The sequence below is a fragment of the Condylura cristata genome, unplaced genomic scaffold, assembly GCF_000260355.1.
Source record: "Condylura cristata isolate star-nosed mole 26May11 unplaced genomic scaffold, ConCri1.0 scaffold00008, whole genome shotgun sequence".
NCBI classification, from domain to species: Eukaryota; Metazoa; Chordata; class Mammalia; order Eulipotyphla; family Talpidae; genus Condylura; species Condylura cristata.
In genome coordinates this window covers 28,346,167-28,370,628 of record NW_004567109.1, presented here as the reverse complement: position 1 = coordinate 28,370,628, position 24,462 = coordinate 28,346,167, and the positions used below count along the sequence as shown (strand labels likewise).

The window sequence follows — 24,462 nt, the reverse complement described above, 5'->3', positions numbered from 1 at the left end:
GGACAAGCTTTGCAAAGGCAGAGATGCTTGAGTTGTACCTTGAGAAAGTGAGGCTTTTGCCAAGTGAACTATGGGAAGAGTGAGGAGTGTTGCAACACCTGAGCAGGTTCCAGTGCTCTTTTATTGAACAAGTTAAGCATGGCAGGCAGAAAACAGGCATGAAAAGTATTCATTTCCCCTCCCACCCAGATTTTTGGCTCTTAGAGAGAATTACTTAAAATTAAGTCTTCTTTCTCAATGACTCTTTAATAGCAAAAGATTAAATGAAAGATTTGAGAGTCAGACCTGGATTTTAATCCAGATATCTATCAGCTGTAAGACACGTACTTGCATTTTAGTTTCTTCATTTGTGGAATTTCTCAGTTTCTCCATTCTTACAATTCAAAAACAAACCCGTTGGCACAGATCCTGGCATGTATAATATTCTGTTATTCTTCCCTAACATTAAATCATTTAGTTCTCATAAGTATGCTGGACTTTGAGTGCAATTTCCCCCACAGTTCCGGAGCATAAGTTTAGTTACGATGACTTAAGTAAAGTTCACAGGGCAATCTGGAATCACTTTCGCCTCTGAAGCCCATCCGCCTTAATTTTTTTCCGTTCCGGGTTTTCCCAGGAGGCCCTGGAGGCTGGCTCCAGTCCGTTGCGTAAACTCCAGTGCCAGGAGTTGGGTGCCGCCACAGTCAGCTCCGGAGGGCGGGGCCAGGCAGGGCGGGGCGGGGCGGGCGAGAGGAGGGAAGTTGTCGAAGTTAGGGGAGACGCCCGCCCGTCGGTCTGCCCGCCCGCCTGTCTCCGGCCGCTCCCTCCGCCTCCTCCCCGCCCCGAGCCCCCGTCCGCCAGTCTTTCCTTCCCCTCCTATGCATGATGGAAACACCATGGCTGCGGCGGCCCAGCTCTCCCTGACACAGGTAACACCGCCGCCCGTCCTCGGGGCTGGGTCCTCTGCTGTCCCCGGCTGGCCCCTCCCCCATCGCCCTTTGGTTCACCCACCCGGACAGTTTCTCTCGGCTTTCGGCGGAGCTGCTGGTGGTGAGAACCGGAGCGTGTGAGTGAGAGGGCGCCATCCCGAGCCGGCAGCTCCGCTGAGGCAGCCGCGACCCCGCCCCGGTCGGTCAGCTCTCGGGCCCCGCCCCGCGCCCCCCTGTTGGTCCTCTCCTCGCCACAGCTGAGTGGACTCTGTCCCCCCACGTCCCGCTCTGTGGGTACCCGGCCCCGCTCGTTCCAGTCAGTTTCACCACCCAGGAAGTTTCCTACTTCCAGGCCATTCGCACTCCAGGTGAGCTCCTGTTGAGCTCGCGCGAATCAGCCTCGCCCCTAGGTCAGACCTCGCCCAGCGCGAGGCTCGCGCAGTGGGCCGGGCAGCGTGGTTCTCTCAGAGCCAACTTTCTGGAGCTAGCTCCTCATGGCCCCCTCTGAGCTAATCTTTACTTTCTGTGCTCGTTTTTTCCTATGAGAGTCCAATGAAAGTCCTTCCTTCCAAGTAAGTCTTAGCCCACTCAAGTGTGTACATACCCTGCTTGCCCCTTCCTGAATTCAGTATCCCCCGCTCTGACCAGGTTTCCTTCTCGGTTAGATCCCCTCATGTCGGCTGCCACTCCTACCTGGTGGACTTGCATTCGCTGTCCACGCGGATTGATGGTATACATCCTTTTACAGGTGTGATGGTTCCACGAATTCCGGTGAAGGGAACCACCATCAGTTGCCCTGGCGAAGTCTTCACCCAGACATATTCTTGGGATCTTTGCTTTTTGCCTTTCGACATTTTTCAGAGTCCAGTCTTTGTACTTAACATAAAACGTCTTCACATCCCTCATACTTTGGGAACCTCCTTTTTCCTTTTTTTGTAAATAAAGGCAGTTATAATCTTCCCATGATGGCCAGAATGATGAAGTGACATGCACCTGCTAGTTTCTTATGGCCGCTCTTACCAACACTCATACTTGCCCTTACCAGCCTGGTCTCTCTGGAGCTGGTGGCTTTGGATTTTCTGTCGGGGCCCACACCAGCTTTCTTGCTTGCCTTGTATTATCTTCCTGCCAACTTGCAGTCTCCTTGGCCTGGGTTTGTCAGTTCTTATCAAGTTTTAACTTTGGGATAGGGCATACTTATGGACCATAAAGTTTTCTGTGTTGAGGCTTTCGGGTATTTTGCTTCACATGCTAGGATAGAAATTGAGTGAAAATTATGTTCTCTCTGGGAAGTCACATGTAAATATGTGCCCAGATAAAATAACTAAATTTAGTTATTGGGAATTGTCAGTTTTCTAATTGAAGTCAGTTTATTTGGCGTTGGTTATCCTAGTTTGAAGAGCAGATAATGGGGAAGAATTCTTGGAATGTGGTAATTCATCTTGGTGGTGAATTCCTTTGGAAGGGTCCTTCCTGAAACTCAAAACTTGAGGAATGGCAACATTGACTTTTGAGGTTCAGTTTTTATAAGGCTAGCTAGTGACTGGCATTAAGCAAGATCCTTGTGGGCAGCCTGTTGCTCATTGTTCACCAGTTCTGGTAGGACTTTTCCCCTTCTGAAGCTTTTGTTTTCTTGAAGAATTCTATAGATGTGCATCTCAGTTGTGTACATACTTTATTCTCTCCCTGTGTAGTACTGTGTTTTTAGTTTCTGTTTACTATCATTCTTCTCTGGAGATTTTCTTTTGGCTCTGTCAGTTTTATAGTCACTTAAATAATTACGTTCTTGTGGTTATATATTTAAATATTAACATGTAAATATCTAAATACTGCATTAAGTAGATAATGAAAAATTCAATAAATACTGAATCAGGAGTCTTGTCCTTTAGCATACATTATGCATTGAGGGAGCTAACATCGATGGGTCATTTATACTGACAATTCAAGTAAGTCAATTTAGAATAATTTTAAGATATTAAGAGGTAATAAGATATATTATCAAGGCACAGGAAAAAGCACTTTCCCAAGTGTTAATCTACTCTGATATGCTTCCTTGTTATTTCAAAAGTTGACTGATTTATGTTTAAAAATGTTTTTTCACCTGAGGCATATAAACAGATACTGCAGTCTTCTTTAACAGTTATCACTTCCCCTCTTCCCGGCATCTGGTCTTCAAAAGCACATACTTAGACTTGGGCCTACACCAGTGAGAGATTCCCCAGGGCAGGACATCTTAATTCATCCCACTCCCTCTGTGCCCATCTGGAAGAAAGTGATTAATAACTGCTTATCTTACAAAAGAGTGAAAATTCTAAAGGACTCTATGACAGTTTAAAGATTAAACAGATGTTGAAGTTCAGTTCTGCCTCTGGTAGTGAGATAATAGTGGTTTTGAAATAGCTTCATTCATTCATGAGGTATTTGTAAAGTACCTGTTATATGCTAGTTACTGTGCTGGGATTGTCTTGTTTAAGCTTTTTTGCCTTTATCAATTTGTGCAAAACTAACAGTTTGGGGAAAAATAGTGAAAAAAAAGTTTTTTCCTTCTCTACTCTTTCCCTACATGCTAGTCAATTCCAACTCCCCAACCACCAAAATAAATTACCTACATTATCATCTTTTACTTTCTAGAGAGGATGGAATACTAGAGTTAATAAAATGTTAGTTTTAGCCCCAGCTCTGCCAACAGCTGACTTTGTGACATTGAATTTAAATATCTAGATACCAATTTTCTTAATTTTGATATTCATTCAACAAGTATTTGTTGTGCATTCATTGTGTGCCAGGACTTATTCTAGGTACTGAGGATTTACTTTTTGGAGGGTGAGTGTACTAGATTTACTGAACAAAAGAGACAACAGTTCTTGGAACTTGGTGGTAGACATAGCAGGGAGCTTAGATTCTATTAGGAGTGTTTGAATTAGCTGATCAAGGACTTTCCACCTAACTTTCTGTTTTATAGATCATATTCTATGATTCATAGATCCAATGGTGACTTTCCCAGGGTAATTTAGTGTTGTGTGCCATAGTGTTTTCTGATTTCACTTGTGTTCTTTAAGTGTTCCCTTCCATTTTTTTTTAAAGATTTATTTATTTATTTACTTTTAAAGATTTATTTGTGCATACAGAACTGGGGTACAGGCCAGAGGCTGAGGGGCGGCGAGAGGCTTCACCAGAGACAGAGTGGGGAGCAGAACAGGCAGATGGATGAAGTACACTTGGCTGGGGGGAGCAGCGGGCCGGTCAGGAGAGGTCTGCCATGCCATGTGGTCACCTCCAGGGCAGAGGGGAATCTAACTCATGTGGAAGTGGCTCCAACTTCTCAGTGCTGTGCTTTAACCTGCTGCATCACCAGCAGGTTGGTGGTGATTTATTTTATTTATTTTGTGTACAAGAACTGGCATGTAGGCCAGAGGTGGGGGAGAGGGTGAAAAGATTCACCAGAGACTACATGGGGAGCAGAATAGGCAGATTGACTGAAATAAACTGCTGAGGGGAGCAGCAGGCAAGACTGGAGAAGTCTGCTGGCCATGTGGATCAGCTGCCTGGCTGGGATTGAACTTGTTATGCTGCTATGCTTGGGCTATGTTGGCAATAGCTTGATACCTCTGAGACTTGAACCTCTGCGCCATCAGGAAGGCCCCTGTGTTCTGCTTTCTTAATAAGTAAAACTTGGATTTTTGTTTATAGTGGTAGATGACAAAAAAAGATCCCTATTTTCTTTTTAAACTTTCCTAATTGCCTATTTCTTCATTAAGCCTATGTGCCTAGTAGTAACAGTAGTACTGTTAGCTTGTTTGGGTGTTTCTGTATGCCAGACATTTATTTCACTTAATCTAAAACTACATTTTATAAATGAAGGAATTTACATATGTTGTTAAGTGGTGGATCTAAGACTTGGACGTAGAACTGTAGGGATTTAAAAACTATACATTTTACCTTACTTCTCTTTGTATTAGATGCTTGGCAAATTCAGTGTTCTGTTGCATTTTTTAGTTCTTTTTTTCAGCAGTGATCTGTTGTCTTAATTAGGTAGTAAGCTTTTTGAGTATGGAACCCACAGAATTCTTTTTCTGAATATCTAGCACCATTTATCGTATCTTGTCAATACAATTTGTGTGCAAATAGTTCTCTTCATGATAATAAAGGCTTTATTTTATTGAATGAGACCAAGATATGCATATTTTAATTAATTTCTCAGCAGCCAGCTTTGTGTGAAGTTTTCTTTAATTTGGCAGTTTTTTTAAATTAAACAATAAAAGCCTCTAAAGTGGGTTTTAATAAAAAAAATAGTATATGATCTACATCAATAAATACTGTAAGGTTGCTTCTTTTAATGCTCTATTCAAATTGGAAGAATGGCCATTATAGAAAATTTGGAAATTGGAGGGAGGAAAATCTCTCACAATTTCAGTTTCTGGTATTTATTTACAATTTCATTAAAAAAAAAGTACACACAGGATGTGTTCATTAACATCACCTTAGTGATTTAGTTTAACAATTATGATAGTAGATAGAGTACAGAGTATGAAAATTACTATATGTTCTCAAGCAAAAAGGAGCATTCATTCATTCTGATAGATTATTTGAGTTCCTACCATAGGAAAGGCACAACAATGATTTTTTTTTGGCCTACCTTTACAGTTCAGTATACTCAGGAAATTTGTGCTTACTTGAATGATAATCTAGCTGCACTCAAAAATGGTTTGGAATGTTCAGCATTTGGGAGGAGTTGTCATAGTGAAAATTAATTAGGAACAGTTGGATTTGTCCAATAGAAATTCTCCCAGGGATTACCTAAGAATGTATTCCTTTGTTTTTGCTTTATTTGCAGTCAGAATGATAGTTAACAGACTAACAAGTATTAGAAAAAGGTTGAACATCTTTATTTAGCAATGACTCATACCTCTAATCTTCTTTGTCTTGAAATGTCTGATTTTAGGCTTAGTTTAAGTTATATTACTTGCTCTTCAAGGAATTATAAAAATACTTTCCGTGCTTCTTTGTTATGTGAGTTTTGGATTTAATACTGGAACTCTGGAAATCAGAAGCAGTAAAATGAGTTGAGGGAGGGAGGAAGGTAGGTTAGGGAGGAGGGAGGGGAAGAGGGAGAGATACACACATATGCACATACCACAGACTTACATACACACACACATGCATGCATGCATGCACACACCACAGACACTCCAGCAAGAGAGCACACACAGGCTGGTTACTTGGAGAATTGGTAGAAATAAGTGAAAAATTTATTCATGCAGTGTTCATTAGGCAAACTCATATACTGAATTTCATTTTAAAGTGGTTGAACAATAGTCAAATTATGGAAACAACCTAAGTCCCCAAGGACAGATGATTCAATTAGGAGTGTTCATATACACAATGGGATACTTTCAGCTATAAAAAAAGGTAAACTCTTGTCATTTGTGAAAACATGGGTCAAACTCTGAGGGATAATGCTAAACAAAATAAACCAGGTGAAAGATAAATACTGAATAGTTGGACTTAAATGTAAAATATAGAGAAACAAAAATAAACCCTAGATGTCTGACTATAGAATTGAGGTTTTAACAAATTCGATCCAGTGGACTATAGTAGAGGGCTATGCATGCCTTGGTGGTAGCTGAGGTGTGCTAACATAAAGCTGAAGAGGTATGAGCCTGTAACTGAATCATATACAGTATTGTAATCCAATGTTGTGTTAAAAAAAAAAAGTGGTTGAATTCTCATCAACAAAGGTAAAATATTATACCTTAATTAGAAATTATATTTTAAGTGTTTATAGTAATCTGAGAGATGTTATAATTTGAGTGCTATGTCACTGTGAGGTAGAAACATTTTATTTAGAAAAATCATCTAACCCAGTTAAACATACATAGAAAAGACTGAAAGAAGAAATCACTAAGATTTTATGATAGCATAGTTGTAGTTTTTATCTCTTATTTTCAACAGTGAGCATGTATTTCTTCTGTATTCAGTTGTTTCAGCACTTAGAACTTTCTTGAAAATTTGCTCCTTTAAATTGAAATCAATAACTGTATGTGAAGCAAAAATCTGTTCTAAGATTGTATCTACACTTAGATTTCATCTTAAAACAGTTCTATTTTTGAATTTAGAGAAATTGGTCAGAATGATCATAGTTATAATTGTCTTGGAGAATTCAGTTCAGAGACTCATAATTTTGTATGCTGCTTATATAATTTATAGAGCATTTTATGCTCTTATTTGATCTTTACAATAACCAATGTGGTAGCCTATTATTACCATCATGTCAAATTGGAGGATACAGAGACTCAGAATTTGTTTTCAAGTCAGTAAATGAAAGAGATCATAAATTCATATTGAAATTCATGTGATACCAGTGGAAGTCTCCTTCTTGTCCTAGGTTCTTAGTCCCCTTCCTGGAAGGTAATTAGTCTTGCCTTTATTTTGTATGTATTTTTAGCAATAGTTGGATAATCTATAGTGTATATGCAGTGTGCGTTTGTAATGTGTATGCATTACAAGGAAATATATATGTATGTATGCATGTACTTACATAAAGTGTAATTTTTTTTTCAGTAAATGATACTGCTTTATAGCTTATTACTTTATTATTTAAGCTTAACTGATCTAGGAGATTATTCTATATCAGCACATGTAGATTTCCTCATTTCTAAAAGTTCCAGATATTGTCTTATATTACTGTACCATAATTTAAGTAGCCACCCAGTGATGCACATTTATGTGCTTCCAGTCTTGTTATTGCCAGTAATGCAGTAATTAGTATTATTTTACACATCCTTATGCACATGTTTGAGTATGTGCATTGATAGATATAGTTGTTGGACCAAAGGTATTTTTAACTTGGATATCACAAATGTGCATTCAAAAAGGTTACATTAGCAACATTCACTTGAGAGTGCCATTCTCCCAGAGTTTCATCAACATAGTATTCTATCAAACTTTTGATCACTGTCAATCTGATATAAAAATGATATCTATTAAAAGTTGGCTTTGTGCACTGGGGAAACTTCTATATTACAATACTTTTTTTTTTTTTTAGATCATTGTTTTTACCTTAGCACACTCGACATTTTGGGGGCCAGATAACTCTTTGGGTAGGGGTTGTCCTGGGCATTTGATATTTTTTTTGTTTAAAGATGTATTTATTTATGCATGCAAGAATTGGTATACAAGCCAGAGGTGTGGGAGGTGAGAGAATTCACCAGGGACAGAATGGGGAGCAGAACAGGCAGATTGATGGAGTACACTGCTCAGGGGAGCAGTGTCAGGAGAAGTCTGTCACACCATGTGGGTCACCTCCTGGGCTGGGAATTAAACTTGTGTTGGTTGCAGTGGCAGCGGCCAGCTTCATAGCCACTGTGCTTTAACTGGGGGCCACCTGGGAGGGCCCGCAGTTGATGTTTTGTAACCTCTTTACCAATTAGAATCTAGTAACACTCTAACCCAGTCCTGACAATCGAAGATGTCTTCAGATGTTGCCAAATTTTCCTTGGACAAAATTACCTTAGTTGAGAATCATGGGTTTGATTCATACTTTTTAAACTTAGTGATCTGTACTTAGGCATATTGGAGGTAATAAGAATTTCATACTTTCTTGGGCTAGGGACTGGGAAATTGCTTATCTTATGTTTGTATTCCTTCATGTTTTTGTTGCATTTATGAGCCATAAATTATTGTGTATAGCTATTGGATTTAAAAAACTTAAGTGGTAAGACTCCCTGAAGTTGTGAACTTAATTTTATGTATAATTTCTCTGTTTTTCTCAGTGTTGCCTTATTTTTAAGGATTTATTTTTATTTATTTATGCATATAAGAACCGGGGTATAGGCCAGATGTTTTTGGAATGAGAGGACTCATCAGTGATAGTGTGGGGAGCAGAACAGGTGGACTGATTGAAATACACTTCTGAGAGGAGCAGCAGGTGAGACAGGAGAGGTCTGCTGTACCATATGTGGGTTAGCTCCGTGGCCAGGATAGAGCTCAGGCCACAGTGATGGCAGCCAGTGTGATACTGTTGAGACTTTAAACCTTACACTACCAGGAAGACCCCCTGTTGTCTTATTTCAGTTGAAAGACATTTCTGTATAGTGGGCTAAGTTTTACTACAGAGATCCTGAATGGAAAACATTCTGCCCCTCATGAGAAGGAAGAGGACTGATGTTTCTTAAGCTTCTCATAGCGATTATGTATTTATAGGTGATTTACATGTATTATTTCATTTAATCTTCATAATCTTTCAGTAAATGGGAATCAATTTTCTGTATGAGGGTAATGTTGCAATTGGTAGAGTTGAGATTTGCACACTGGCACATCTGTTTTTGCAGCCATTCACAGTATTTCACTCAAATGTTGGGATTGAAATGAAATTCATATGATGCTGTTTTTCTATTATGCTTAAAAGAAATGTGTTGTTCTTAGTATGTGAGTGAGTGTACAGAGGAGTGAGGAGAGCTCAATATTGGGCTAAAAACAATAATATTTATTGAGTACTTACCATGTGTCAGGCACTGTTTTCAATAATCATATAACTGGTTAATTTTTTCAGTAATCCTTACAAGGATTATGGGCTGAAACCTGATAACTTGATCACTCTCTTTCTCCTCCTTTTACAAAAAGAGGAAACAGTTGAAATAATTTGTTCAAGGGTAAACTTCTGCTAAGTGGAGTCAGAATTATAACCTGGGTGTTCTAAACAGCTCATAAATTGAATGAGGCTTTTTGTATTTTTAAGGGCATTATAGCTCATAGAACTAACTGGTACTATTTCTTTGTTATTAACTGAACAAATATTCTAGGCTGCAACATATTATATGGAGATCAACTTACTGCCTAGACCGTATCTCTAGAAAATGGTTGTTGTGCCAAGTTATATTGGAGAGTTTTTGTAGACATGATGGAAGATAATTTTACATTTTGCAACCTCTAGGTATTAGTTGCTCATGAAAACCTAATCTGATCTGGGTTAGTGTACATCATACCAATATTTTCAAGCTAGTATTCAAGAGAACATGGTTGTTTGGATTTAGATTTCCTTCAGTATTCTCTTGTTAAAGATGATACCATGGATCAGATAATTTCCCTCAGGAGCTATTTTATTAAAGACTATAACTACTAAATCTAAAGAATTCTGATGTTCCAAATAATATTGATCATTGTTGAGTGGTAGGGTAAAATGATGGTGGGCTTCTGAACTTTGCTGTAAGAATGTCTTAGGTTTAAATCCTTTACTGTAACAAGTTTCTTAGCCTCTCTTTTTTTATATCCATAAAATGGAAAGCAAACATCCTGTAGGATGTTGTGAAGATTATACAAAATAATGAATGTTGAAATAATGAATGTCCAAGATTGGTTTACATGATACAGATAGTAACAACAACAACAATGCTAATAATACTAACAACTACCACCACCACTAGCCAAATGGATTTGAGTTATAAAGCTATCAATTTTTATAAAATGTTGCATTTTATTGGCATTTTAGTATATCATTGATACCAAGGATTATTGATAACTTCATTCATTCTGTCTCATATTCTACAGGTACCATTATAGGTATATCATTATATATACTAAAAATATGAAACCTATGTGCATTAAAGATGTGACCAATTGTCCTTATTATTTCAGAAAATATTTACTGAATGCCACTTTATGTGTTACAAACTATACTACATCTTAGATATGCAAAGAAAATAAGGCCTACACTCTTGTACTGAAGTATCTTTCAGGCTCTCATGAACTCTGTGGGATGATAAGTACTGTGATAAAGTCGGAGAAGTAAGATACTGGGATGCTGTGGAGTAGTATCTTGATTATGATAGGACTTTTTGTGGCATTTCCGTTTTTAATTTTTCATCATTTTAGTTTCCAAGATGACATCTTAAATTGTGTTTAAAAGGATAACATAAAGCCAGAGAAAAGTTTGATTCAAGTAAGATTGCTTTTGGGGCGTAGAGTCCACATTGGAAGGTATAACATACATTTTCTTATGATTTATCCTCTGTGTTTTCTTCTCTTTGTAATAAGGCAAGAATTGTAAACCTAGAGCATAAGCCATTTGGAAGGGTTTTAAAGGGAAGACCCCAAATGTACTGTGATCTGTTTTGAAACAGTACAAACAATGTTTTATATTTTGTTTTAGAGTATCAGTATTTCCATCCCAGGAATACCGAGAAAAGTTGTATGTAGTAGGAAAAACACTAGACTTAGTCGGAAAAAAGCCTTGAATTTGAATTCTGCCTTTGGTACATGTACTCTCTTGGTGACCATGGCTAGTCACTTAAATTCTCTGACCGTCCTTTTCCTTATGTATGATGTGTATTCATTGTTGGAATATAGGAAACATTCAGTAAATAAAAGTACTTTATGGTTAATATGCAGAACTATAAAAATAATTTTTTAATTTCCAAAATTAAAGAAAACTTAGACTGTGCAGAAAAATAGCAAATAAAAGAATGGATTACCACCCACTCCGTTCTTTAAACTCTAGTGTTTAAACTTTTTCTTTTTTTTTTCTTTACATCTTAAAAAAAAATTTTTTTTTAAGATTTATTTATTTGTACAGAACTGGGGTACAGGCCAGAGATGCGGAAGGTGGGAGGATTCACCAGAGACAGAGTGGGGCACAGAACAGGCAGACCGACGAGGTACACTGCTGGGGGGAGCAGCGGGCAGGTCTGGAGAGAGGTACACTGCTGAGGGGAGAATGGGCAGGTCAGGGGAGGCCTGCTGCGCCATGCCGATCTCCTGCAGGGCAGGCGGGATCGAACTCAGGCAGAGGTGGCTTAAGCTTCTTTGTGCTGTGCTTTAACCCGCTGCGCCACCAGGGAGGGCCCTCTTTACATCTTTTTTAAAACATGGTATTCTCTCTCTTTCTCTCACACACACATAATTTGTATTTTATTTTCTTTAATTAACATCATGGGTGTTTTCCTATGTAATCTTCATAGTTTAAAATACATTTTATGGTTTATAAACTTAAGCCCTCTTAATGCTGTTGTAAATAATCTTTGATATACCTATTGTTGAATTGCTTTTTGTAGTTTTAGATGGTATTTACTATATAACTGAATTTTTTCTATATATTTTTGAGTTTTGAAATTAAGTGATTGTCATTTAAATTTAAAAGATCTGGAAAAACAGCAGACAGTGGCCGTGATTTACTCAGGAGCAATGCTCAAAAATACCATTGTGAAGGAATTAAGATGAGTATATTAATTTCACTGCAGAGACTATTTATCATTTGTAAAGTCCCCTTAGTATAGGAAATTGGGATTGAAAGTTGTAAACCTAAAGTTGTAGACAGTTTTAGTTTGCATAGATTTTATCTTTTGCAGACTGGGTTGCTTTCATTCTTAGTCTGTTCTCTACATTCTGTTCTGTTTTTTGTTTTTTTTTTCTCCTTCCCCAGCACACTTTTAGGCAATGCGTTGTGAGAACTGGGGGTAGATTTTTGGACCATCTGGCTCTGTAGAATGCTTAAAGAACTTAACTCTATTGACTCTACTGTGAGCCAGAATTGTTTGAAATGCCCTGTTTGTGTCAGTGCTTGGCACATTTCCCTCTCTTACACCCTCAATTTTTTATGACTGATTTTTTCCTTATTTTAGTGTAGAAATTTTATTAGTACCAGTTTTCACAGATTAAAATGGATAAGAGTTATTGTCTTATAAAATCACCAAAAATACCCTTATAAGGAAGACGACACGAAACATTTCATTTCAGAAATAAGTGTTTAACTAATATAACTTGGATACTTAAACATTTTAATACATTTAAAAATATTTAAAAGTTAGATATTTTTAGATGTTAATTGCAGCTTTTCACCATGAGGGAGTTAGGACTTTATGCAAATGGTAAATTTACTAAGTAAAAATACTTTGTCAAAAATATGAAAAAAAATTGAACTCTGCTTTTAGAAAAATGAGCCATCAGCACAAGTGGTTCAGGATTTATAAAACACCAAAAGTTATTTAGTTGTTAGATTTGGAGCTTTCTGCCCAATTGTTTCTTTAAAAACGGCTTTTTAAAGTTTTGACATATACTCCAGCTATCATTCAGTTTATACATTTGAAATATACTTCAGTGGCCTTTTATCTATTCATAGATGTTTGCAAACATCGCCACAGGTTAATTTTATGATATTTTTATCACTTTAAAAGGAAACCTTTAGGTATCATCCCTTTCACCCCCATTCTTCCCCTACCCCTAAGCAACCACTAATCTTTCTGTGTCAGTAGATTTTCTTCTTCTGGACTCTATATGAATGGAATTATGTAATATGACTGACTTCTTTCATTTAATGGTTTTGAGGTTTACACAGTATTTAGCTCTTTATTCCAGAATAATATTCCCTTATATCTTACAGTTATACCACATTTTGTTTATCTGTTCATCCACTGATGTACATTTGAGTTGCTTCTGCTTTTTGGGTGTTGTAACTCATCTAGTTATAAACATTCATTTAATAAGTTTTTTTGTGTGTGTGGATGTGCTGGGTTTATATTAGTTTATAATAACCCTATGTTTAATTGTTTGCGGAACCCAGACTGTTTTCTAAAGCAGCTCCACCATGTTGTATTTCTGCCAGCAGTGTGTGAGGATGGGATTTTACCACATCCTGTCCAAATTGCTAGTATCAGTCTTTTTGATTCTGGCCATCCTAATGGGTATGAAGTGTTACTTCATTGTGGTTTTGATTTTCATTTCCTTGATGATTAAGGTAGCAAACATCTTTTCATGGGTTTATAAGCCTTTTGTATATTTTCTTTTTGGGTTCTAAGAGTTCTTTATATATTCCAGACACAAGTCTCTTAATGAAAAATATAGATAGGGTTTACAAATATCTTCTCCCATTCTGTGGGATATTTCCACTCTCCTAATAATATCTGTAGACACACACATTTTTTGATTTTGATGAAGTTGAATTTATCTACTTTATTCTTTTGTTACTTATGCTTATGGTGTTATATCTAAGTACATTTGTAAATGTCAGGTCATGGAACACTTATCTATATTTTCTGCAAGAGAATTATAATTTTAGCTTTTGCTTTTAGATCTTTGGTCTGTTTTGAGTTAATTTTTATATATGGTGTGAGGTAGCAATCCAACTTCATTTGTTTCATCCACTTTTCCCAATACCATTTTTTGAAAAGACAGTTCTTTCTACTTTAAATGGTCTTGTCAAAAATCAGTTGACCATGGATGCATGAGTTTAGGTGTATGAGTTTAACTCTTTGTGACTTTGAACAAATCATCTAATTCCTTGTAACCTTCATACTCTCTGATGAAAGTTTTGAGGTACAGCAAAAACTGAGGTCCTTGGTGTCTTTGAAGAAAAGAATGTCAGGAAGAATCAGAATTAAGCAAGTGACAGTTTGTTAGAGATTGAAAGAATAGGATGCTACTCAAGGCAGGGGGCAGTCTCAGGAGATCATGAAATCTACTGGTTTTATTTTATTATGTTTTTAAAGATTTATTTATGCATACAAGAGCTGGGGTGTAGGCCAGAGATATGGGGGCAATATGAGAGAATTCACCAGAGACAGAGTGGGGAGCAGAACAGACAAATTGACATGCTGAGGGAAGCAGTGGGCCAGACAGGAGAGGTCTGCTGTGCCATATGGGTCAGCTTTCTGGTCAGGGATCCAATTCCCATAGCTCCAGTTTCATAGTGCTGAGACTTAACCTCTTGAGCCTCTTTTTGGGCTGGATTGGTCCTTAATTATGCATACTTTGTTCCCCTCACTCTTCTTGATTCCTGGAATTTGAATTCTCCACCCCTTATTCTTTTTTTAAGTATCTAGGGGAAAACTGTTCATGACTGTATCAGTTGAAACTACTTGCTGTTCTCTTTGGTTAAAGGTGTGAAGAGAATATCTATGTCAGACCATAGTAGGCCAGGACTTTAAATCTGTACATTTTTCATAGACCTCCTCAGCTCTTTAGTGTTTGAGATTTATTTTTGCATATAAGATCTGGGGTATAGGCCCACTTTGTTGCTGCCTGTCAAATCTGGGATATTGGGCCATGGCTGTTCTCCCCTGGGAGAGTTTGTTAAGGGGTCCCTAACAAAGGAATTCTCCCTTGATTTTAAAACTTTTCCCTCCCAGTTTTATTTTCTGCTTTTTAAAGTTGATGGCAAAAGAAATTGCTAACTGCCTGGTGGAGGATTTAGACATGATGGGGTCATTATTGCTATGAATTATGTATTTGGTTGTAGCTAAAGATATTCATCAGCTGGTTATTTCATTTAATTGTATTTGTAGAACCATATGAAATGGTTGAAATTTAACTTATATTTAAATCCTTAAGCACCTGCTAAGAAATATTCTATATTGCACTATTGAGTACATTCTTAATCTGTATATAAAAGATTATGTGTTATTAACTCATTCATTTCATTCCTTCATTTTCATTTACTTACAAAATATTTACTGAGTCTTCTTTGTGTCAGCATTACTTAAGGTAGTAGGAAAAAAAATCGCTGGAATGCAGATTTTAAGTGTCCTCTGCCATATTTCTTTAGGCATTAGCCTGTAATAATTGTAAAAATCCTTGGAGTGCATTTTGTAATATCTCAAAACTAGAAGAGGCTAATAATGTGTTTTATATTACCATAAAAATTGTCATTCAGATTCTGAATGTAATAGAATTTTTTTAAATGAAACTAGGAATTTAAAGAGCACACAGGACTATAGTGATGGCACATGGGTAAATTGGTGGTGGTAAACCACAGGGATTACAACTGAGATTTTTAAAAAATGTACAAAAAGAAGAATGATGTTAAAAAAAGATAGTTTATATATTTATGAAATAAAGCAAAAGAAACGTAGGAATTTAAAAAGTAAATGTAAGAGAAAACTGCATTGTTTTTCAGTCATTTCAATTATATTGAAGAGATTATTGTTAAAAGTGAATCCTGAGTTATGGGAAGCAGAATCTCTCTGATTCTATACGTAATTGTTAGGTGCCAAAAAGCAGTTCAAAAGAATTTTCAGATTTTGAGTGTGAAGAAAGCTTGACTTGGGCTTCCTGGTGGTGAATATAGGTTGTTACCATAGGAGTCAGAATGTCCATCCTGGTGATGCATTGCTTAACTGTTTTGGAGAGAGCACTGGAGGAGGTCAAGGAAGTAAGACACTAGGGTGTTGTATGTGTTATCCAAATCTATGGTGGAGTGAAACAGTTGGGTGGAAGTTCGAGGTGGAGAGGAAGACAGTGAGCCAGGTAGACTCAGTTTAAAAAGGTAATAGTTATAAAGAAGTGGAGACAGTAATCCTGTTGAAAGGTGGATGCCTCAAAAGAGTAGAAGTTTGTCTTTTTATTTAAAATAATGTGAACAAGATACACAGATGAGCAAAGAGGAGAATAGCTCCATTTTAGAACATGAGATAGGCAGATTTTAAAACCTGGGTGGGTACAGTGCAAGAGGGCCACAAGGGAGGTACTCAACTCTTAGACATCACAAACCTGTAAGAGGGTATTAACCTCAGCCTGGTAGCCACTTACATTTCCTCTGGTTGTATTTGCTGTATTATCAAATGGGAAACTATTCAAGGGTTTAGACTGGTGAGTGTTATGTTCTGACTCATATTCTTAAATGACTACTCTGCTCTCTGTGAGAAAAAAATTGAGAGGCAAAAAAAGCAGGGAGGTATGGGTGTTATATAGTCAAGGTAAGATATGAATAGTTAAGGCAAGATGTGGACCAAGATAAAGGAGAGCAATAAAAGGAGTCAGCATATGTTGTAGAATTAGAGTTAATAATACTTTCTGAAATTTGAAAATTGAGAGAGGCAGGCTGACTTTTAGGTGGTGGGAAAAGAATGGGCTTTGGAGGGAAAAAAATGCAGGTTCTGTTAGATGTTTTGGAGATATCTAACTGGAGTATGAAATAGATAGTCAATATGTATTTGAAATACAGAGAGGAGGTCTGAACTCTCCATATTGATTTGGTAGCCATTACATAAATATCATATTTAAACCAGTGGAACTGTGTGATCATCAGGATTCCTGTAGAAAACTGTCATAAGAGATAGTTATAAATGTACTTTGTAAAAGGGTAAACATTGCACAATGTACGCAATGATAACTTTGTTTCATTTATTCCTTATGTGAATTTTTATAAATTCATGTATTAGTCATCCATGCATAAAGATAATGCTTTTCCCAGTGTTTGTTTGGGGCTGGCTAGAGTGACATATGTAAGACTCACTGTCTCCTGATGAGAGACCAAAGCTGCTCTTTGTATTTATTCTTTGTCCCTCTGCCACCTAGATTTTAGATTAGGTTGAAGTGAATTAAATGTAAATAGTCCATTATTAGTTTGAGATGCTGATATGTTTATGCCTGTTGTTTTTCAATAACACTATACAGCTGTACCATCTAACACTACACAGCTGTACCATCTTTCGAAATTTTTTTGTCTGCTATCCTTACCTTTATTCTCTCATTTCTGATAATCTGCAAAGCAAATAAATTCTTAAATACAGATTTAAAATTTTTTTTTAAAAATACAGTATTTGTACATCTTTTTCTGCCATGTTATCGATTTATAATGGCTTACTATGTTATGGAACAAACATGAGATGTTAACATATTCTAGAATATAAACTGCTTTAGGGAAGGAGCCCTTGTATGATTTTTGTGATCTCTGTTGTTATGTACCTAGAAGGCAACCAGTACATGTTTAATAAATTATTAAGTGAGTTGTGAACAACAGCATATCTAAACTGCTCACAGGCACTGCTTGTGTTTCCTTGAGCTCCTCCCCACCAACTCTATCTGCTCAGATAACTTGCTTTTCTCTGCTGTCTCCACCCCACTTCAGAATTGTTTTCCTTTCTAAAGTTTCTTTATCACTGACTTTACTCTTTAACCTGCTTTTCAATGCTATTTCCTTAGCCACTTTGGATTGCTGTTAATCACTACTGTTTCCTTTTATTTTTAATTTTTTTTCTTTTTTGCTGTTTTCACTTTTGTTTTTCTTTGTATTGTGAAATAAATGATTGTTTCTTAGGCATACAAGCCTTTCAGAGGAATTTAATCTTCCACTCTGAAAGCCATTCACACTATGTAAACATAAGTGTATAAAAGTGTAAATTTCAGTTATTCACTTGATAGTTTAGGAGTTGTTCCACCTTTGAAGAAGTGTGTTGGTGATTGTGGTGGAGAATGTAGTGGGGATTAATCTTTTAGTTCTGTAGCTCTCTTGAATAGAATTTACAAAGCTGAATTCTAAATAGCTGGCCTTCTTTTGGGGGGGGTTGGGGGACGTAAATATGTAAAAAAGTTTTAAAACAAATTACCACACAAAACTGTGTGCATTATAACATTTTTTATGCACACTGGTATTGACTCATTTCATTTTCTTAAGATTTTAGGGAACTCTAGACCAAAAGGATTTTAAGTGGTTTAGTTTAAGGAATACAATTGATTACAGTGTTTCCTTTTCACTTCTAAACTTTTATATCTGTTTGCTATTGCACACAGTGTTCTTTCTGTTTGGAATGCCACCTTTTCTCCATTTTACGGTGTACCTCAGCACCACTTTTCATAATAAAAATAGCAAAAGGTAGTACAGATAGGTCTCATGTGCCTTCTACTTTGTTCTTATAATTGTAAAACCAGATATATTAATAACTGTAATATTATAGTGAAACAGGAAATTGACATGGCACAATTCACAGAACTTATTCAAATGTCACCAATTTTATAGCTACTTATTTGTGTTTGTATATATAGTTCTGTGCATGTACAGTTTTATCCTGTGTGGCTTCATGGAACTACAATCACAAGATAAAACACCTTTTCCATCACAAATTTCCTTCATTACTCTTTTATATTCAGAGCCATTCCTCCCTCTGTTTTATTAATAATATTTACTGGTTATTCTTTATGTTATGACAGTGATTGACTGAAAATTGATTGGCAGTATGCTTTAGGGAGGATGTCTCTGTTTTTACCTTTTCCCACATTAATATTATGATCATATATATTAATCCTAATGCTACTTAGTTTCCATTTACTTTGTGTATTGTAGAATCAAAGTCATATAATCCAACATCTCTCCTCCATATATTTCCCCCAAAATGAAACCAAAAATACCATATTTATTATCTTATTTATATATAAATTTTCCCAATAATCTGGACCTCTTCATTTTTATTATTATTATTTTTTTTGCTACCAAGTATATTTTGGTGTTAGACTACATATGTGTTAACTTTTTTTAGATTATACTACACTAAAAAATAACTCAAAATATCGGTGACTTACAATATAAAATTTTATTAATTCTGATTACATTACTGGTTCTCCAGTAATTCACTTGGTTTTATATCATATATATATATGTATATGTTTTTTTAAATTTCAGGATCTAGACTAAAGGAACAGACCTATTTATGATACACTGTTTTCTTTGCAGAGAGAAAAGAGCAAGAGCTGGTGGAAAGTCCCAGGAGCTCTTAAAGTTTCTATTTAGGATTAGAACTTTCTCATATTTCGTTGGTCAATATAAGTGATATGCCAAGCACACTCTGGGATACCCATAGAGGCTCTATAAGTTATATACAACAAGCAAAGATGTAAATACTCTTATAGAGAAGAGAATAAATGGTTGAGTGTTATATAGTACATCTCCCAGACTCTAGGGTGGTTACATTACACTATACTTTTACGATAACTTTTCTTAGAGAAAAATTTATTATGCTTTATGTGATTTTTTTGTCTTTATGGTATTTGTTAGATGTTGGTTAAAGTCAAAATGCAATGTCTTAATCAAGAGAGAGTTTATTTTCCTCAGTAACTGCCTAAATAGAGTAAGTTATATAGCTTGATATGGTATCTTGATGTCAGGCTCCTGTTCCCTTTTTGTCCTGTTGCTCTTTTATTCTCAGCTATATTTTCTAGCTCTGAATCTGTGCAGTTGCTCTCTACATTCTAGCCAGATGGAACAAATACTGGAAGATTGAAAGCATCCTTTTTCATTGTACACATTTCTTTTCACATTCCATTGAGAACTGGGATTACAAGCTAGACTGGGAATTGTAGTTGTAGCTAAGTGTCTACATGTTCAGGTAAAGCTGAGGGGTGCTGATAATAAAGAAAAGGAGGAGAGTAGATAACAAATCTTTATTTTAATTTACTATATAATCCATGAAAATGGATATTGTTAGCATTTTAAGATAAGGAGAGAACTTTCAAGGAGGTGAAATAAAGTCATACAAGATCATATTTATAAGAAGTTGTAAGATGGACTTAGAGTCTAGACTTATCTGACACTAAAGCCTGTGCAGTTTTACAAAACCGTATTGGTTTCCTAATATCTTATTTATCAGCTCTTAACATTCTTCAGAGTCATAATAAATAGCTATTGTCTCCTTCTGCATGAATGTAGAAGAAATTTTTATGTTTATGAATATTTAACCTAGTGGCAACTGCTAAAGTTTGTGCTGTAGCTGTGGATAAATCATTGCTTTTTTTTTAAAGATTTATTTATTTGTGCATACAGAACTGGGGTACAGGCCAGAGGCTCAGGGGTGGCGAGAGGCTTCATCAGAGACAGAGTGGGGAGCAGAACAGGCAGATCTACGAAGCACACTGCTGAGGGGAGCAGCGGGCGGGCCAGGGGAGGTCTGCCACGCCATGTGGTCACCTCCGGGGCAGGCGGGAATCGAACTCATGCAGAAGCGGCTTTAGATTTTCAGTGCTGTGCTTCAACCCGCTGCGCCACCAGGGAGGGCCCAAATCATTGCTTTTAAATTATAATACCATTAGAATCTTAAAAGATAAGATTTTGATATTGTATGAAAATGGATGTAAAATCATTCATAATCTAGAAAGAATCATATTACCATTTTAATTAATGCCTTTCAAATATTTTTCTATGTACCTATTATATGTTTTGCATGTATAGATTTTCTTTTTGTTTGTTTAAAATGATCATATTTTAGTAAAAAAGGACAGTTTTACTGAGAGACACCAAAAACACCCTTGGGTCAGCTTGCTGGATGAGTGAGTGAATTGGCAATTTAGATGTTTTTTTCCATTTTCACTTAACTGTATCGCATTAGTGTAGGAATCAGTACAGAGTGTACTTTCTAACCCTTTAGTGAGCTAATGCCTTCTCAGATGTGTTCATGTAACAACCAATGAGTCTTAATATGATGATTAATGAGGTAGAGGTTAGAGCCCAGGATTTCTTACTATGTAATTTTTTCCCCTGGGTACTAAGTATTCAGCTGATTTTCTTTAAAAATTAGCTCTTTATTAATAAGGGATCTTCATATGCTTCTTCAGAGTATTTAGCAAAGTATTTTTCATTCAAGTTGGGACTTTTTATGAATGAAAGTGACATTATACATACTTAAAATCCATTAAGTTTTTGGAAGCATGTTTTTATTACCAAAATGTTTTTTTAAATAAAAAAAATGATATTCAAAGTTTAGTTAAGTGGTTTGTTTTACATTACAATATTGTACTGATTATCAGAATATGAAAAATACAAGCAGACTCATTATTTCTGGTAATCACATTTTATGAGTATCTTAGCCATCTCTGTCTCTAATATTATATCTCCAAGGCTTTTCTGAAATAATTACTTTCTGATGTAGTTTAAGTAGTTTTAATTTTTAAATAGAATTATTTGCAGTATTTCTTTCATTATATGGCTGTGGTTGTTAATTCCTACAGTTGAATTTTCTCTGTAACCATAGTATATTTCATTGCTAATATACTCTTTGTATATGTTGGGATATAGTTGAATCAGCTCAATAAAAGTTTTACTAAATGGAGAATATTCTAATTATTTTTTCTTATTGAAGACAATAAATTAATCAGTTCTAGTATTTTCATAACAGCATCTTCTTGCCTTTACCAAATATAGTCTCTTTGACTAGGTTTTTATAAGACAAATCTTGTTATATAAGTTGTTCCTATTTATGATTATTTTGTGTGTTCTATTAAATTTAGATGCTGTAAAATTGTAGAATATAATTTCACTTTATTCCCAAACAGAATATAAATTTATCCAGTTAAATATAGGAAAACTTTTGATGTAACTCCTACAGTTCATTTGAAGTGTAATTATAGACTTTCAGAGTTAAGTATTGGATACTGTTTGAGAACTCATTTTTTTGTAATTGTGTAGCAGCTTTCATTTACTCTCCCTCTCCCCAAAAGAAAGAAAGCTAGTTTTATTAATCAAGTATATTTTAATAATATTGTTCATCTTTGTTTCTCAAATATCTGTTAAGTGAATGCCAGTATATCAATTGAATAATTACTGAATAACATTTACTTTCTATCTATTTTAGTTATCAAGTGGAAATCCTGTATATGAAAAATACTATAGACAGGTAATGTTTTTTGTTTGTCCTCCTACATTAAACATAAAGTGACATACAAGTCTTGATTATATGCATGCAGTTACAGCCAGCTAAATGCACTGGACATGTCTTGTTTCAGTTTCTTATGCTTTAGCCTCCTGCTTTCATTACTTAACACTTCTAATAAGCTCTCAGAAAAATGAGACAGATATTTAAGCCCATAGCACCTAATTGTCTTAAATTATCTTAAAAATCCAAGCAAACATTAGCTATGTTGATCCAGTTATAAGTATCCAAATTAATTTGTTAGACAAGTTGAAATGTTTTTTTAAGAGTTATTAAAGTTCAGTTTTCATAAAGTTAAAACTATGACCCTTATACAAATGTAAAATGAACATGTGTCGTGGATTTTCTTCAGCTCCTTAATTACTGTGAGAAGCAGCAAAATGTGAAAATGAGACTATGAGCTATATAGACATTTATATTCTCTATCAGACAAAATTAATTTATTGGTTTGGATGAGAATAATTGTCATTACAGTTTTCTATAATTTGTCCTCTGTCCCTACAGAATGTACAGTAGCTTAGTTGATAGCAAGTTAGTCAAGAACAGTCAGACATAAGAGATCAGCTAAATCTGCAAAGGGTGTAGACAGTCTGATTTGCCATTTCTGCATATTGAATCATTTCTCATAGCAACTCCTTTACCTATGCTCATGATCACAGGAGAGACCATGCCATTTTATTTGATGTGGCTGTTTGTATAGTTGCACTAAGTATTAATGAGCCTTTATAAACCTCCTTTATGTTGATTTGCAAAGACAGATCTGAACACTCACTATTTAAGATCTTCTTCAGCCAAAGAGTTAATTTCTGCTCTAAGTGTTTTTTTTTTAAAGAATTTCATATTGTACATTGTAAATATTTTTTTTCCTATTTTGAGACTAAAATCCAAACTTTAGAAATTCTCTCACTTGCAACACATGCAAATTTGAATGAAATTTATTTCATATAAGATTTCCCACATCAACTGAGGTTCCTAACCTGCTGATATGTGACTATTTTACTACCTATGAGATCTTAGGAACTAAGTTGCAGGCTATTTTTCTTGGGAGAACACAATAGACATTCACTCCACGTAAAGTCAGTCCCTGTTCCTTAACAGCAGCTTGTTCTATTTGAATAAAAAAGAATCATTTTAAAATATAGCTTTGTTATACACAATTGATTTACTTAATTATATCCTTATATAAAGGAAAATAAATTGCTATTGAACCTATGTAACAGTTATATATAAAGTAAGGACGTTCAGTTAAAGGACTTGTTTTGAATTCTGCATGGTTGGTGAGAATCAGACACTGCTGAAAACTGTTTTACTCAGATTATAAAAGGAGCGTATACTAAATTGAGGGTTAGAGACAGTCTGAGAAGGAAAGGAAGAGCTTTTTAACATATCTGTTTGGAAGTAGAATATTAAAAAATACCCACAATATCTAAGTAAATAATCATAATTAGGTTTTCCTCAGTAATTCATTCAGTCCTATGTAATTAATTCTTGTTGCTCTGAATCTCGGGTCAGGAATATGCTTTCACAAAACATATCTATTTCCAGACCGAAAATAATCCTTGAAATCCTAAGATAGTTCATCAGTACAGTCTGGAAGTTGTCTAAGTTAAGTCTAAGTTAAAAACTCAGGTTTTTTTCTTTAACTCTTAATAATTCAGAATACTAGGAAAGTCTTTTCTATAATGCTTAGACTTTTTTGTTGAAGACATGATTTTATCCGTTAGTTTATGATAAGCATCAAAGTACAACATAAACTGCCAATACAGATAAGAGATTGTATTTAATTAATTATAGTACCCAAAATAATGGGAGATAGTAAAATTCTCCTTTGGAATACAGGGCATAAATATTTCATAAGCATTTGATCACTGTTTCCCCTTAGCACCTTCTATTTATGTTATGCTAGGAATATATCTTTATCTTTCTTACTCTGGTCAGGGATTAGGCATTAAGTAAAGAAAATCTGAAGAATTTTAGGGGCAGTTATCCAACCCTTTATGTACTTCCTTGTTATCCCAAATTTGGATTGGGTTTTTTTTTTTTTTTTTTTTTTTTTTTTTTTTTTTTTTGGATATGCCGAGCAGACCGGCCAGAGGCTCAGGGCGGGAGAGAGGTCTCACAGAATGTAAAGCCATCCTATAAATACTAAT

The 24,462-nt window shown here is 35.6% G+C and overlaps 1 protein-coding gene across 2 annotated transcripts in view; it reads left to right on the top strand.

Moving 5' to 3' along the window:
- Window positions 1-785: 785 nt before the first annotated feature.
- Window positions 786-24,462, top strand: part of EPS15 (epidermal growth factor receptor pathway substrate 15) — a 106,582-nt gene continuing 82,905 nt past the window's right edge. For both annotated transcript variants that reach the window (XM_004678995.2, XM_012722318.1), the window contains exons 1-2: window positions 786-908; window positions 22,235-22,276. In XM_004678995.2, coding sequence (XP_004679052.1) covers window positions 858-908; window positions 22,235-22,276 — 93 coding nt within the window. In that variant the 5' untranslated portion in view covers window positions 786-857. The remainder of the gene's footprint in view (window positions 909-22,234; window positions 22,277-24,462) is intronic.